General features: G+C 67.3%; 3 protein-coding genes across 8 annotated transcripts; all 3 read left to right on the top strand.

The window, feature by feature from the left end:
* Nucleotides 1-2,375: 2,375 nt before the first annotated feature.
* LOC137454160 (lipocalin-like) lies at nucleotides 2,376-5,146 on the top strand. 2 transcript variants are annotated; one of them, XM_068164098.1, is made up of 7 exons: nucleotides 2,376-2,599; nucleotides 3,478-3,617; nucleotides 3,737-3,813; nucleotides 3,914-4,027; nucleotides 4,336-4,437; nucleotides 4,662-4,687; nucleotides 4,993-5,146. In XM_068164098.1, the coding sequence occupies exons 1-6, from the start codon at nucleotides 2,501-2,503 to the stop codon at nucleotides 4,685-4,687; spliced, it is 558 nt and encodes a 185-aa protein (XP_068020199.1). In that variant the 5' UTR covers nucleotides 2,376-2,500; the 3' UTR covers nucleotides 4,993-5,146. The 2 variants fall into 2 exon arrangements, with proteins under 2 accessions (XP_068020199.1, XP_068020198.1); XM_068164097.1 differs by having other exon boundaries at nucleotides 4,989-5,146.
* An 856-nt stretch (nucleotides 5,147-6,002) lies between these two features.
* Nucleotides 6,003-8,198, top strand: LOC137454158 (lipocalin-15-like). Of its 5 annotated transcripts, none has more exons than XM_068164092.1 (6): nucleotides 6,003-6,169; nucleotides 6,456-6,595; nucleotides 6,736-6,800; nucleotides 7,027-7,161; nucleotides 7,650-7,751; nucleotides 7,849-8,198. In XM_068164092.1, the coding sequence occupies exons 1-6, from the start codon at nucleotides 6,074-6,076 to the stop codon at nucleotides 7,875-7,877; spliced, it is 567 nt and encodes a 188-aa protein (XP_068020193.1). In that variant the 5' UTR covers nucleotides 6,003-6,073; the 3' UTR covers nucleotides 7,878-8,198. The 5 variants fall into 5 exon arrangements, with proteins under 5 accessions (XP_068020193.1, XP_068020197.1, XP_068020194.1 ...); XM_068164096.1 differs by having other exon boundaries at nucleotides 6,006-6,169; nucleotides 7,051-7,161; XM_068164093.1 differs by having other exon boundaries at nucleotides 6,006-6,169; nucleotides 7,852-8,198.
* A 983-nt stretch (nucleotides 8,199-9,181) lies between these two features.
* LOC137454199 (extracellular fatty acid-binding protein-like) lies at nucleotides 9,182-13,447 on the top strand. The gene is made up of 7 exons (XM_068164166.1): nucleotides 9,182-9,430; nucleotides 9,698-9,837; nucleotides 10,397-10,467; nucleotides 11,046-11,156; nucleotides 11,548-11,649; nucleotides 11,914-11,962; nucleotides 13,274-13,447. The coding sequence occupies exons 1-6, from the start codon at nucleotides 9,335-9,337 to the stop codon at nucleotides 11,937-11,939; spliced, it is 546 nt and encodes a 181-aa protein (XP_068020267.1). The 5' UTR covers nucleotides 9,182-9,334; the 3' UTR covers nucleotides 11,940-11,962; nucleotides 13,274-13,447.
* Nucleotides 13,448-13,748: the final 301 nt, after the last annotated feature.

The following is a 13,748-nucleotide window of genomic DNA, read 5'->3' as shown; positions in this document are numbered from 1 at the left end:
CCCCCCCCCTGCAGCAGCGCCCCCTGCAGCAGCCCTCCCTGCAGCAGCGCCCTCTGCAGCAGCGCCCCCTGCAGCAGCCCCCCCTGCAGCAGCCCTCCCTGCAGCAGCGCCCCCCTGCAGCAGCGCCCTCTGCAGCAGCCCTCCCTGCAGCAGCGCCCCCCTGCAGCAGCCCCCCCCTGCAGCAGCGCCCCCTGCAGCAGCCCTCCCTGCAGCAGCGCCCTCTGCAGCAGCCCCCCCTGCAGCAGCCCCCCCCCTGCAGCAGCCCCCCCTGCAGCAGCCCCCCTGCAGCAGCCCCCCCCTGCAGCAGCCCTCTCTGCAGCAGCCCCCCCTGCAGCAGCCCCCCCTGCAGCAGCCCCCCCCTGCAGCAGCGCTCCCTGCAGCAGCCCTCTCTGCAGCAGCCCCCCTGCAGCAGCCCCCCCCTGCAGCAGCCCCCCCCTGCAGCAGCCCCCCCTGCAGCAGCGCCCCCTGCAGCAGCGCCCCCTGCCGCAGCCCCCCCTGCAGCAGCCCTCTCTGCAGCAGCCCCCCCTGCAGCAGCCCCCCCTGCAGCAGCCCCCCCCTGCAGCAGCCCTCTCTGCAGCAGCCCTCTCTGCAGCAGCCCCCCTGCAGCAGCCCCCCCCTGCAGCAGCCCTCTCTGCAGCAGCCCCCCCTGCAGCAGCCCCCCCCTGCAGCAGCCCCCCCCTGCAGCAGCCCTCTCTGCAGCAGCCCCCCTGCAGCATCCCCCCCTGCAGCATCCCCCCCCTGCAGCACCCCCCTGCAGCAGCGCCCCCTGCAGCAGCCCCCTCTGCAGCAGCCCTCCCTGCAGCAGCGCCCCCCTGCAGCAGCCCCCCCCCCCTGCAGCAGCGCCCCCTGCAGCAGGCCCCCCCTGCAGCAGCCCTCCCCGCAGCAGCCCCCCTGCAGCAGCCCCCCTGCAGCAGCCCCCCCTGCAGCAGCCCCCCCAGCCGGGCTCAGCCCTGCCCCTGTTTATCCGGCATGGAGCCATGCTGGGCTGCAAACGTCCAGGTTGTGCCTCGGGGTCTGTCCAGGCACTGCTGGTGATCCCCAGCCGGGCTGCTTCTGCCCTGCTCCTATGCCCTAGCCCTGGCACCAGGCTCAGCCTGCCCCATGCTGCTGCCAGTGCTCCCATGTGCCCCCCGCTCGGGACCACGCACCCAACTGTGCCACCCAGCTCCTTGCACCCCAGCTTTGTCCCCCCCAGGAGAACGGGCACCTCCCAGGCATCCCCTCCTGCCACGGGGCAGGGCTGGGCAGGGAGCTGGGCACCCCCAGGCAGCAGGGGGGGCTTTGTGTCCCTTCCCCAGTGCAGAGCCCCGGGGACACCCACGGGTGCTTCATGCCTCTGATGCCTGATTGAGAGAGCTCCTCCTGGCGCCCTGCACCCCCAGGGTGGGCTCAGGCAGAGGCTGAGCTCCCCGGGCAGCATGTGGGGGGCCCCAGCCCGGCTCTCGTGATGCTGGGTCCTGCCCAGCTCAGCGTTTGTTTTGTTTGAACAAATCCACGGCGCTGGGGCCGGGCTGGGGAGCAGGGGCAGGGGCGGGCCAGGCTCAGCTGGGTGCGGGGAAGGGAATGTGCTGGGCAGGGGGGCTGCCAGAGGAGGAAAACAGCTGTTGTGCAAACACTCCTTACATAAAGCCTTGGCAGGGCCCTGCCGCGGGGAGAGCCAGCCCTGCCCAAGCCATGCCAGGCCAGTAGCTCCTCAGGGTGTCCCCCAGCACCCACGGGGAACCCTAAATCAAAGAGGAGGACATCTCCAGCCCCCCCCAGCTGCCTGCTGGTCCCCAGGGAGCTGGGCATCAGGGCTGCCCGAGGCTGGAGTCTGGCTCCCTCCCAATACCTCCAGCCCCCAGCACCGGGCATGCCCCATGACGGGTGGTGGGACCAAGCCAAGAGGAGTCCTTGGGTGATGCAGGAACTGGGGTCAGGGCAAGGCAGGGGGTCCTGCAGGAGCACCCAAAGGTGCCCATGAGGCCCATGGGCTGGATCGGGCCCCGGCAGGCACTTGCCATTCCCTCCAGCTCACTGGGACCACTCTCCGAGCTGGAGTGATGGGGCAGCCCTGCCCCCCTGCCCCCCTGCCCCTGCCCTGCAGCTGGGGGCTGGGACCGGCGCTGGCCGCGGGCTGGGCTCTTGCTGCGGGCAGTTTGGCACCCGGAGCAAACATGTCCCAGCAGCAGGAGGGGAACGTTCGCAGCTTCCCGGCCTGCCCTTTGGCTCCGGCGCTCGCCCCTGCTCTCGCTTGCATAACGCGCGGGGGGAGCCCGGGCTGCCCCCTCGGGGGCCGCTGCTCAGCCTGCCCATAAATAGGGGCTCGCCCGACCCTCCCGCATCGCAGCGCATCGCGGCTCGGCTCGGCTCGGCTCGGCTCGGCTCGGCTCGGCTCGGCTCGGCTCGGCTCGGCTCGGCTCGGCTCGGCTCGGCTCGGCTCGGCTCGGCTCGGCTCGGCTCGGCTCGGCTCGGCTCGGCTCGGCTCGGCTCGGCTCGGCTCGGCTCGGCTCGGTGCAAGATGCACGCTACTCTGCTCGGAGTGCTGGGGCTGGCCCTGCTCGGGGCTCTGCACGCCCAGGACAGCGTTCCCGTGCAGCCTGACTTCCAGCAGGACAAGGTGGCACAGCCTGCCCGGCGGCACCTGCCTGGGGGGCCCGGGGGGGCTGTATGCAGAGGCAGCTGAGGTGGACCTGGGGCAAGGCTGGGCGCGGCACTGGGGGGACCCGGGTGGCCAGTGGCCACAGCCCCCCCCCATGCCCGGGCAGCCCCCAGGGCCTGGGTTCAGTGGCTGCGGAGAGGATGCAGGAGGAAGGCTGCAGCCTGTGGGGCAGTCCCGGGAGGTGTGGGGCAGTCCCGGGAGGTGTGGGGCAGTCCCGGGAGGTGTGGGGCTGGGCCGGCTGCGGTGCTGTGGGGGGATACGGGAGGGATTTTGTAGGGGGACTGCAAAAGGCAAGGGCAGTTCGACAAGCAGCAGGGAGATAGGAGATGGACCCCTGCCCTCCCCCAGCACAGACCCCACCCCTGCAGGGACCGCGCTGCCTGCTCCTCCGGGGGGCCAGCCCAGGGAGGTGCTGGGCTGGAGGCACCTCCTGCACGGCTGGAGGATGGCAGCGCCTGCCGAGGTGGTGCCGGCGCAGCCCAGGCTCACAGCTGCCCTCCGGGTGCACTGAGCCCACGGTCCCAGGGATGCAGCTGGGGTGAGCCCTGGATGCCCCTGGGTGGATGTAAATGGCACCTTAGAGCCAGGTGGCCCTGTCACCCCATCCTCGGGGTCAGGATGAAGAGGAGAGAAACACCCAAGTGCCAGGCAGCAAAGGGCTCTGCTGGCTGCTGGGTGTTGTGGATGCTGAGAGCTGCAGCGGCTCCCTGGGGGATGAGGAGCCCAGAGCTGCCCTTCGGAGTGCAGACTGGCAGGGGAGGCAGCCGGCTCGGCCTGGGGCTGGGGGCGAGCCAGGATCCCTGCCCAGCTGGTGGCTGAGCAGGGGCTGTGTGCAGCTCACAGGGAAGTGGTACACCCTCGGCCTGGCCTCCAACTCCAACTGGTTCAAGGAGAAGAAGCACCTGATGAAGATGTGCACCACAGTCATCTCAGCCACCCCAGAGGGCAACCTGGAGGTGGTTGCTACCTACCCCAAGTAGGAGCGCGGGCCGGGGGCGGGCGGGCAGGGGGCGCTCTCCCATAGTGCCGTGCCTGGGGCTCTGTGTGCGCTGCAGCACGCCCCCTCCCCAGCCCCCCTGACGTCGTGCTCCCCAGGGGAGACCACTGCGAGAAGAGGAACAGCCTCTACACTAAGACAGAGCAGCCAGGGCGCTTCAGCTACAGCAGCCCCCGTGAGTGCCCGGCCCCCTGCCCACCTTCCTGCTTCTGCCCCTGTGGGAGCAGCCAGGGGCTGGGTGCCAGGGGCTGAGCTGTGCCCTCTGCACCCCGCAGGCTGGGGCAGCAAGCACGACATCCGCGTGGTGGAGACCAACTACGACGAGTACGCCCTGGTGGCTACCCAGATCTCCAAGGGCAGTGGCTCCTCCACCATGGTGCTGCTCTATGGTAAGTCTGCCCTGGGACCCCCGGGCTGCCCACCCCCGCCCTGGGACCCCCGGGCTGCCCACCCCCACCCTGGGACCCCCGGGCTGCCCACCCCCACCCTGGGACCCCCTGGGATGTCCTGGGCAGGGAAGCTCTCCCACAGGAAAGGGGCAGCAGCCTCTCCCAAGCTGGGGTGACACGTGGGATGGCTGGGTTGGGATCCCCTTCCTGGGACCCTGTCCCTTGCTGGGCTGCCTGTGCCCCGGGGCAGCATGACCCCTCCCTGGGGGCCCTGAGGGGGCTGCCTCTCACCCTGCCCTTGGCTGCAGGCCGGACCAAGGAGCTCAGTCCTGAGCGCCTGGAGAGGTTCACCCAGTTCTCTAGGGAGCAGGGCCTGCTGGAGGAAGAGATCCTCATCCTGCCCCACACAGGTGAGGAGCTGGGGGTGCAGGAGTGGTGGTGGGAAGCAAGGGGCAAGGTACCCTGGGGGCCTGAGAGGGGGGAGACCCTCCTGCCTCCTCCCTGCCTCTCTGTGGGGCCAGCATGGGGCCAGCCATGGGGTGCTGCTGAGCAAAGCCCTGTGTGGGGTCCTTTGGAGGGCCACTGGTCCCCCATCCCCTGCAGAGGCTGACCTCCTCTTTTCTTCCTCCTGCAGACAAGTGCATGGCAGATGCTGCCTAGGTGAGTCCTGCCTTCCCCAGGGCTCAGCCCAGCCCTGCAGGGGTTGGAGTGGAACAGAGGATGCACAGAGCCACTCCACTCTACAGAGCCCCCAGCCCCCCCAAGCTGCTCCCCTCACTGGGGTTCCCCTTACCTCTGCCAGGGATCCCCCAGCCCATCCCCATGGGGTGGCTCTTTTGTTGCCCCAGACCCTGGGTGCTGGGTGCTCACCCACTGAGCATGGGGCTGGCAGGGCTGAGATCTCCCCACATCTTCCACAGCCCCCCCAGCTCAGCTGTGCTCACCCTGTCCTCTCTTCCAGGCAGACTCAGCAGCGAGTGCCAGCAGAGCCCTGAGGCCAGCCCAAGCCAGTGGCCACCCAGTCCTCTCCCCAGTGCACCCTCAGCACCACAGCAGCCTTGGCTCCCTGGCTTCACACCCACACCTGCACCCTCTCTGCATTAAAGCCTGAACAAACCAGCCCCCTGCCCTGGTCCTCTGGGTCCTCATGGGGGAAGCCTCCATGGAGCAATGAGCAAGGGGGAGGCACTCTGGTGGCAATGGGCTGGACTGTGGCTGGCACTGGGAGCCAGGGCTGATCCCAGCCCCTAGCCATGGAGCTGTGGGGTGAGGCCCCACAGGCACTTGCAACCCCATGGTGCTGCCTGGCCACCAAACCAGCCTGGTCCAGGGAGAAAGAGTCCTCATGGCTGGGACCTGCTGGGGAGATCCATTCCCATCTAACCTCTTGGGCACCCTGAGCTACCCCCAGCCTCCCTGCCTCAGCTTCCCTGCCAGAGAGCAGGCTGGCAGGGTGGGCATGGGGTGGTGGGCAATCACCACAGGGAGGGTCTCCAAAAGTTTGGAGAAGGATGGGCATGAAGCAGAGTGACTGCTGTGGGCAGCTGAGCCCCAGCTCCCACCCCAGCTCCCACCTGCTCTCTGTGCCAGGAGTCCAGACCCTCTCTGGGAGTGGGGTCTGTGCCTGCTGCCAGCAGCCTGGGAAGCCACAACCCCTTCTGGGAGCAGCAAGCTGTGGCTCAGCCCGGGGCTCACCCCAGCCAAACATCCAACCTCCTGCCTGAGGCACTGCCAGACCCTGGGCACAGTGGGCAACGGCCAGGAGGGGCCTCTGGGAGTGCCCTCATTCCCCTCCCCAGCCACAGTGCTGGGCACCAGCCACGGCCCAGTCCCCAGCGAGCTCTGGGTGCCACACAAGGCTGCATTCATCCAGGCCTGGGCAGTTAGGGGGGGAAGGGGCAAGGCTGTCACCCAAGACGGGCACAAGAGCCCTGTGCTTGTGTAACCTGTTGCATAAAGCGGGGGGCGGGCAGGGGGTGCTGCCGGCGGCGGGGGCTATAAAGGTGGTGCAGCCTGACCTGCCTGCACCCAGCTCCTGCAGCAAGCATGGTGCTGATGCTGCCCAGCCTGGCTCTGGCCCTGCTCTGCCTGCTGCAGGCAGGGGCCGAGGTCCCTGTGCAGCCAGACTTCAGCGCCGAGAAGGTAACAGCCCTGGGTGCCCACTCAGCCAGGCCTGCCCGGGCTGGAGGGGCTGGCTGGGGCAGGGCACCCATCTGGCACCCCTGGGCATGGCTGGGAGCCCCCGGGTGCCCCTCGGTCCTGGCCCTGAGCCAACAGCAGGGAAGCTTCCAGGAGAGCTTGACCTGTGCACGGTATCCGTGGGCTCGGTCCCGGACAGCTGGTTCCCCTCCGCAGGCTGGCAGGGGCCACCTGTGGGGGGCAGGTCCCCGTGGCTGTGCCAGAGCCCTCTGGTGATGCCCTGCTGCAGTTTGCAGGGCCCTGGCATCTCGTGGCTGCCGTTTCCAACTGCTCCGTGTTCCTGAAGATGAAGGATGAGATGAAGTCAGCCATCATCACCATCAGCATCCTGCCAGAGGGGGATCTGGCTATGAAGGTTCTCTGGCCCCTGTGAGTGCCCATCCTGCTCACTGCATCCTGCTGGGGCCAGGGGACTCCTCCCCCCCAGGCAGGCTGAGCCTCAGCTGCCCTGCCACCCTGCTGCCCTGCCACCCTGCTGCCCACCCACCCTTTCCATTGTCCCTTTCCAGGATGGACAAGTGCCAGAAGTTTGAGCTGCTCTTCCAGCAAAGTGGGCAGGCAGGGCACTACCTGGGTAGGTGTGGGTAGGGGGTCAGAAATGGAGGGTGGGCATCACCATGGCCCCGTGCCCAGGGAGCAGCAGGAGGCAGGTCTGGCCCCTCTGCCTCCAGCGCTTGGGTGGGCACCCGGCTCTGCCAGATCACAGAGCCCACTGTGGGTGAATCTGGGGCTCAGGCCCTGAGCTCTGAGCCCTGGTAGGGGCTGCAGAGGGGCCTGGGCTGTGCTGCGCTGCCCAACAGGAACCTTCTGGGGTCCCTTAGCAGCAGAAGAGAAGAGGGAACTGCGTGTGCTGGACACCGACTACAGCCACTATGCCATCCTGCACGAGGCCCAGTGGAGTGGGCAGAGGCCCAAGACCATGCTGCAGCTCTTCAGTGGGTGTCAGGGGTCTGGTGGGCACTCGTGGCTCCTGGGGAGGGGGGGGGCACGGGCTGGGGGGGCACGGGCTGGGGGCACGGGCTGGGGGCACGGGCTGGGCTCCTCCCCACTGCTGCAGCTCACCATGCTGGCACCCAGCGTGCTGCCCTCCAGCCCCCGGGGCAGAGCCTGGGAATGAAACCCTGCACCAGAAACAGCAGTGGCTGGTCGGGGGGGTGGGGGGGGGAGCTGCAGCCCCTCTGCAGTCAGTCTGTCCTGCTGCAGAGCCTCAGCCCCACCAGCTGCCCTCCTGTCCCTCTGCTGCTGCTGCCAGCCCAGGGCACTCTTGGGGTGCCCACTGTCCACCCTCCACCTCCCATGGCTTTGCTTTACCCTTCCCTGGGACCCCATGGCTCGGCACTGGAGGCAGAGCCCCAGCGTGGGGCTTGCTGCCAGGCCCCCCCCCGCACTCACCAGCCCACCCCCCCCCGGTGTCTGGCTGCAGCGAGAGAGCAGGACCCCAGCCCCCAGCTGCTGCAGACGTTCAGAGAGCTCATCCCCACCCTGGGCCTGACTGAGGACATGCTGGCAGTCCTGCCCCCCTCTGGTGAGTGCCAGGAGGGCAGGGGTGGCACTCGTGGCCCCTCTGAACAGGGGGGCTGCCCGGGGGCTCCGTGCCATGCTAACCCCCCTCTGCTTCCCAGCAGATCAGTGCACCGAGGCCACCAGGTGAGCAGGGCTGGAGGGAGCAGGCTCCCAGCACGGCCTGGGCTGAGCATGGACTCGCAGCCCCCGGGAGCCCCCTGCCTGCCTCGGGCTCTGCCTTGCATTGGCTTTCCCCTGACCTAACCCCTGCTGTCTGTCTGTCTGTCCTGCCTCCCTGCAGCTGGCAGGGCCAACACCAGGGCCAGGAGTGCTCCAGACCTGGTGGAAGCCAGGTTCTGCTGCCTCTCTGTGGTGCCCCTCACCATCCTCCCCACCTGGGCTGTGCCAGCCTTGCTGGCCCACAGCAGGATCACACCTGACCCCTCTGAATAAATAAGTGCAGAAGCTGCTTCCGGGCTTGGTGCTGTCTTTGGCAGGAGCAGGAGTGCTGCCAGGCTCCCCTGGCACCCTGGGCCCAGCGGTCCTGGTTCCCACCCTTCCTCTCAGCACCCCAAAAGCATCCAGGGGATCCTTTGCTGTGTTGTTCACTGCACCCAGCGTGGGCAGGGGATGGGGAAGCTGCAGTGTGGCAGCTGCTAAGGATGTGGGCAGGGGAGACTCAGGCTGGATTGAGCAAGGGTTTGTGTGGCTGGGCAGGCAGGTTGGAGTGGTCAGGCTGCCCAGCCCTGCCTGTATGGGCTCTGGCTGCTGGCAGGGAGCTTGCCCCAGAACACCCCACTCCCTGCTCAGTCCCCCACAGCAGGACTGGGACCCCCATGCCTGTCTCACTTGGACCATGAGCCCCAAGGGCAGCATCTCATGCCCTACACCTCCTGCAGAGCAGAGGCAGTATCCTGCTCCCCCTGTGCCACCTGCCCTGGAACAGGAGCCCCTCAGTGCCCATCGAGGTGCAGGGCTCAGAGGAAGCAGCATGGAGCTTGCCAGAGTCTGGGCACCGGGGACATGGCACCCCAGCAAGGAGGGGGCACCCTGCCGGTGGCATGAGCCCCTGTCTCTGGCTCCCCGCTCTGGGTGCACCCTGGGTGCCTCAAGGCGGGTAGGTGACCCTGCCCTGGCACCCTGGGGGTGGGTGATGCCAGCAGCGTGTGGCCACCTGGCCTGGGCATGCTCCCAGCAGCAGCCTCGGGGCAGATGCCAGCCGGCAGGCAACTGATCCCCTTTGTGCCAGGTCACTGGGCGGTGGTGCTGCTGCCGTGGCCCATGCCGGGAAGAGCCTCCCTGCTCCTCCCAGCAGCCCTGCGGCAGGCAGCCGGGAAACAAAAGCTCTTTGTTCTTGCGCAAGAGTCGGGGAAGAGGGCAGGGAAAGCCCCAACCGCAGCACCGCCGCAGCAGTTCCTGGAACGGGGCTCCGGGGGCCGCGGGCACTTCCCTTGTTCCGCAAGACCGGAGCCCGTTTGCCCCAGGCTGCCGCCGGCCCCTCCGCGCCCGCGCCCTGCCCAAGCCTCGGCGGCGCAGCGGGGCCGGGGGGGGGCACTGCGCTATAAAGCCTGCAGCCCCGGCGCCGCTCCGCACGCTGCTGGCGAGATGAGGACCGCGGTGCTGAGCCTGGGGGTAGCCCTGCTCTGCTTGCTGCCCGCAGAGGCTGAGGACCTCGGGGCTGCAGGGCTGGATGAGAGCAAGGTGATCCACCACACTCTGGGGAAAGAAGGGTGGGAGAGCGGCCTCTGGCCACCAGGCTGGGGTCTGGGGAGGTGCTTTGGTGCGGGGGACATCTGGGGACGCCACAGCTCTGAGGGCTCTGCTCTCACACTCGGAGGAGGGCAGCCTGGGTGCCCCAGGCGGGGCTGGGTGTCGGAGGGGATGCAGGTGTCCCCTGGCCTGAGGCTCAGCCTGAGCTGGGGACAGCCCCTGCTCCTCCGCTGGCCTCACAGCCTCCCTTGCTGCCAGGTTGCAGGCAGGTGGTATATCCCTGCCATGGCCTCCAGCTCCCCGGGCTTCCTGCAGAAGAAGGATGAGCTGAAGATGGCAATGGCCAACATCACAGTCCTGGGAGGGGGTAACCTGAAGATCTCCTTTGCAGTTCCCTAGTAAGTGCCAAGTGCTTTTCTGCATGGGCTTCACTGGGCAGCCTCCCTCCTGGACCTGCCCTGGAGGGTCTCCACCTGGGCACCGCCACCCAGCATCCAGCAAAGGCTTGGGCAGGGAGTGAGCCAGGACCTCCAGCCCTGTGGTTAGAGAGCTGCATCGTGGCAACTCCTTCAGGCCAGCAGCAGCAGCCAGACAGCAGTGGTCCCATCCTGAAGGCTGAGACACTCTGCTGCTCCCAGCAGGGCCACAGCAGGGTGGTAACTGACCCTGTGGTTAAAGCTTTCCCAGCAGGACCAGCCTCATCCAGCAGCTCAGGGCATCAGCAAGGGAAGGGCTGTGTGACCCCGTGGGATGGTTCCAGGTGCCAGCACTGTGCCCTGTCAGCCCAGGCACTCCTTGCTCCGAGGGTGGCACCTGACCCCCCCCTGCCCTGGCCACCCCACCCCACTCCTGAACGGCAACCCCTGCGTCCGGGGCAGTGGCCTCTGGGCCAGTGTCCCTGGGGGAGGGCAAAGGGTCACTGCACCCCAGCCAGAGCTTCCTGTCCCTGTTTTGCAGCCCAGCAGGGTGTAAGAGGTCAGAAGGGATCTACAGGCCCACAGGCAGCCCTGGGCAATTCCACAGCGCTGGTGAGTGGGGGCAGCCCTGCCCCGGGGCTGGGGTGGAGGCACTGACCAGGAGCAGCTGCCTGTCCCTGGGGACATGGCTCTCAGGGGTGCCCACAGCTCTCAGGGGTGCCCACCTGCCTCTCCTGAGGTCCTGGGTGGGAAATGCCTGTGTGGCTGCTTGCCAGCTGCACCCCATGCCTGGCAGGTACCAAGGCTGGTGTCCCACCAGTGTGGCAGGACCCTCTGCTCCCTCCCGCTGGAAGCTGCTCTGGCTTCATACATGTTCAGACCAGGGATAAACCCTGGGGGAAGGCAGGTTCATTCTGCACAGGGGTGGTGGATGGGTGTTCCCAAGGGATGAATGGTTCTCCACCATCCCCAGTGCCAGTCTGACACTGGCCAGGCTGCTCCACTGTGGGCAGTGACCTGCCCCAGGGCCTCCACTGCTCACCTTCTGTGCAAGGCAAAACCAGGGCAGGGAGACATGGAGGGAAGATGTGCTGGGTGGCCTGGCCCCTAGCCCTTTACAGCCCTCCTGCAGCGTGGGAGGCCTCAGGAGGAGGTCATTCACCTGCCCTTTGCTCCACCTCCCTTTGCAGAGAGAGGCAACAAGACAGTGCAGGTGCTGGACACGGACGGGCAGAGCTACGCTGTCATCCTGGCCTCCAGGGTGAAGGATGGGAAGACCCTGCACATGCTGAGGCTCTACAGTGTGTACCAGGGCTGGGCTGGCCAGGCTCTTGCTGTGTCCTGAGGGGCCAGGAGTCAGGGGGGCGAGGGACAGGCCCCCTTCACCCCTGCCCTCCTGTCCTGGGAGGGAACAGGAGCGGGGCTGGGGCTGCTGCAGCGACTGGGGGCTGGCAGGGGAGGCTGGGCACAGCCCTTGGCACCATGCTGGGAGCACATGGCCTTGGGTGAAACAGGGTGAGGAGTGGGGGTCCTGCATAACAGGGGGCAGAAATGGTGGGCATGGGAACCACGAGAGGAAGCACTGTGCTGATGCCCTGTCAGCTGGGAGGGCTGCCTCGTGTGCCTGGCCCCCACCAGCTGCCCAGCAGCTGCAGGGAGAGGCCACAGCCTGATTTGTGACTTTACCTTAAGGCAGAACCCAGGAGGTGAGCCCCAGAGTGGCAGAGCTGTTCAAGAACCTGGCAGAGAAGAAGGGCCTCAGCAGTGAGATGATCAGGATGCTGCCCAGGCAGGGTGAGCAGCGCCCAGCACCCTGTCAGGCTGGCTCAGCTGGTGTGGGAAGCCAGGACACGCTGGCAGGGTCCAGCTCAGCCCAGCACTGCCCACACTTCGTGGTCTGAGCTGGCAGGAGGAAGTGCTGGCAGCAAGAGGTGCTCTGGCTTGGCACCTGGTGGCTTTCACCTGGCTCAGGTTCATTCCTGGGTTGTCTGGTCTGGGTGCCAGGTGGGAGCAGGCAGGGCACAGTCCTGGGCTCAGTGTTTCTCATTCCTTTCACAGAGGAATGCAGCCTCGAGGCAGCATAGCTGAGCTACTGCCATGCCCCACGGTGAGTGCAGTGTCCTCTGCTGGGAGCTGTGCCCCTTGGGGCCATCTCTGGGTCCTCTGCTGGGAGCTGTGCCCCTTGAGGCCACCTCTGGGTCCTCTGCTGGGAGCTGTGCCCCTTGAGGCCACCTCTGGGTCCTCTGCTGGGAGCTGTGCCCCTTGGGGCCACCTCTGGGTCCTCTGCTGGGAGCTGTGCCCCTTGGGGCCACCTCTGGGTCCTCTGCTGGGAGCTGTGCCCCTTGAGGCTACCTCTGGGTCCTCTGCTGGGAGCTGTGCCCCTTGAGGCCACCTCTGGGTCCTCTGCTGGGAGCTGTGCCCCTTGAGGCTACCTCTGGGTCCTCTGCTGGGAGCTGTGCCCCTTGGGGCCACCTCTGGGTCCTCTGCCGGGAGCTGTGCCCCTTGAGGCTACCTCTGGGTCCTCTGCTGGGAGCTGTGCCCCTTGGGGCCACCTCTGGGTCCTCTGCTGGGAGCTGTGCCCCTTGGGGCCATCTCTGGGTCCTCTGCCGGGAGCTGTGCCCCTTGGGGCCACCTCTGGGTCCTCTGCTGGGAGCTGTCCCCCTTGGGGCCAGCTCTGGGTCCTCTGCTGGGAGCTGTGCCCCTTGAGGCCACCTCTGGGTCCTCTGCTGGGAGCTGTGCCCCTTGAGGCCACCTCTGGGTCCTCTGCTGGGAGCTGTGCCCCTTGAGGCCACCTCTGGGTCCTCTGCTGGGAGCTGTGCCCCTTGAGGCTACCTCTGGGTCCTCTGCTGGGAGCTGTGCCCCTTGGGGCCACCTCTGGGTCCTCTGCTGGGAGCTGTGCCCCTTGGGGCCACCTCTGGGTCCTCTGCTGGGAGCTGTGCCCCTTGGGGCCACCTCTGGGTCCTGCAAGGGCCACCAAGAGCTTTTTTAATTCCTCTGGGGGCCAAGGTGGTTGAAGCTGTGCTGGAGCTCGTGCCCAGGCAGGACCATTCCCCGTGGAGCTGTTCTGCAGCTGCCCAGCTGGGATCAGTTCAGTGGAGAAGCAGCTGCAGAGCTCACCCAGCACCCAGGGCCAGGTCACCAGCTCCTGCCAAGGGCACCTGGAGGTGTGGGCTGGCAAAAGTGGCCAGAGCTGAGCTGTGTCTCACCATGCAGAGCATGTCTGTGGTTGGCCCACCCTGGCCATGTCATCTCCCACCCCACTGATGCACCTTCAGCTGCAGGGCTTAGCCAGAAACTCCCTGCTGGAGGTGGCCCACTGCAGAGGGGGAGAACTGGAAGAGAGTGCCCTGAGCCCAGTGGAGAGCCCTCCTTGGCCCTCACCTCCGAGGCTCAGGCTGCCTCTCCTGGCTGTTTGTAGGGCTGCCTGGCCGGTGGATGCTCCTGCTGAGTGATGCAAGACCCATGCTCCAAAGCTCCAGGCTGCTGCTCTGCTCTCCCTCTGCTGAGCTCAGTGCTCAAGGCTCTGGCAGGTCTCCTGCTCCTCCCAAGCACAGTCCCTTCCTTTTGCCAAATAAAGAGTAACTCACCCAGAGCTTGGTGTGGCTGGCTGTGGAGAGCCTGGGCTGCTCAGGCCTGTGTTCCCTTCTGTTGTCCTCCCAGGTCTGGGGATGGGGAAGAGCTGGGGGCATGCTGGGCTGAGCTCACCTAAGCAAGGGCATTTTTGGAGCCACCAGGACTTTCCCTCCTGTGTGCTTCCCACGGGGCTGGACCGTGGTGAGGCAGAGGTGCAGGCAAGGGGTGCAGTGAGGCTGGAAATCCTCAAGGGGCTGGGAACTGGGTGCAGAAACTGAGGCTGCAACCATTGCCATCATCCAACTCATCTTCCCTCTGCT

This window comes from Melanerpes formicivorus, unplaced genomic scaffold (assembly GCF_026170545.1).
Source record: "Melanerpes formicivorus ecotype bairdi unplaced genomic scaffold, bMelFor1.0.p_v2 SCAF_77, whole genome shotgun sequence".
In the NCBI taxonomy this organism is placed as follows: Eukaryota; Metazoa; Chordata; class Aves; order Piciformes; family Picidae; genus Melanerpes; species Melanerpes formicivorus.
The sequence above is the reverse complement of the archived record's forward strand: the minus strand, read 5'-3'. Positions and strand labels throughout refer to the sequence as shown.

Coding starts and splice junctions, on each gene's coding strand:
- LOC137454160 (XM_068164098.1), top strand. CDS start 2,501: ATGCACGCTACTCTGCTCGGAGTGCTGGGGCTGGCCCTGCTCGGGGCT. Junction 4,028..4,335: donor CACCATGGTGCTGCTCTATG/GTAAGTCTGCCC, acceptor CCTTGGCTGCAG/GCCGGACCAAGGAGCTCAGT. Junction 4,438..4,661: donor CCTCATCCTGCCCCACACAG/GTGAGGAGCTGG, acceptor TTCCTCCTGCAG/ACAAGTGCATGGCAGATGCT.
- LOC137454158 (XM_068164092.1), top strand. CDS start 6,074: ATGGTGCTGATGCTGCCCAGCCTGGCTCTGGCCCTGCTCTGCCTGCTG. Junction 6,801..7,026: donor GCAGGCAGGGCACTACCTGG/GTAGGTGTGGGT, acceptor GCTGCCCAACAG/GAACCTTCTGGGGTCCCTTA. Junction 7,162..7,649: donor GACCATGCTGCAGCTCTTCA/GTGGGTGTCAGG, acceptor GTCTGGCTGCAG/CGAGAGAGCAGGACCCCAGC.
- LOC137454199 (XM_068164166.1), top strand. CDS start 9,335: ATGAGGACCGCGGTGCTGAGCCTGGGGGTAGCCCTGCTCTGCTTGCTG. Junction 9,838..10,396: donor ATCTCCTTTGCAGTTCCCTA/GTAAGTGCCAAG, acceptor CCTGTTTTGCAG/CCCAGCAGGGTGTAAGAGGT. Junction 11,650..11,913: donor CAGGATGCTGCCCAGGCAGG/GTGAGCAGCGCC, acceptor TTCCTTTCACAG/AGGAATGCAGCCTCGAGGCA.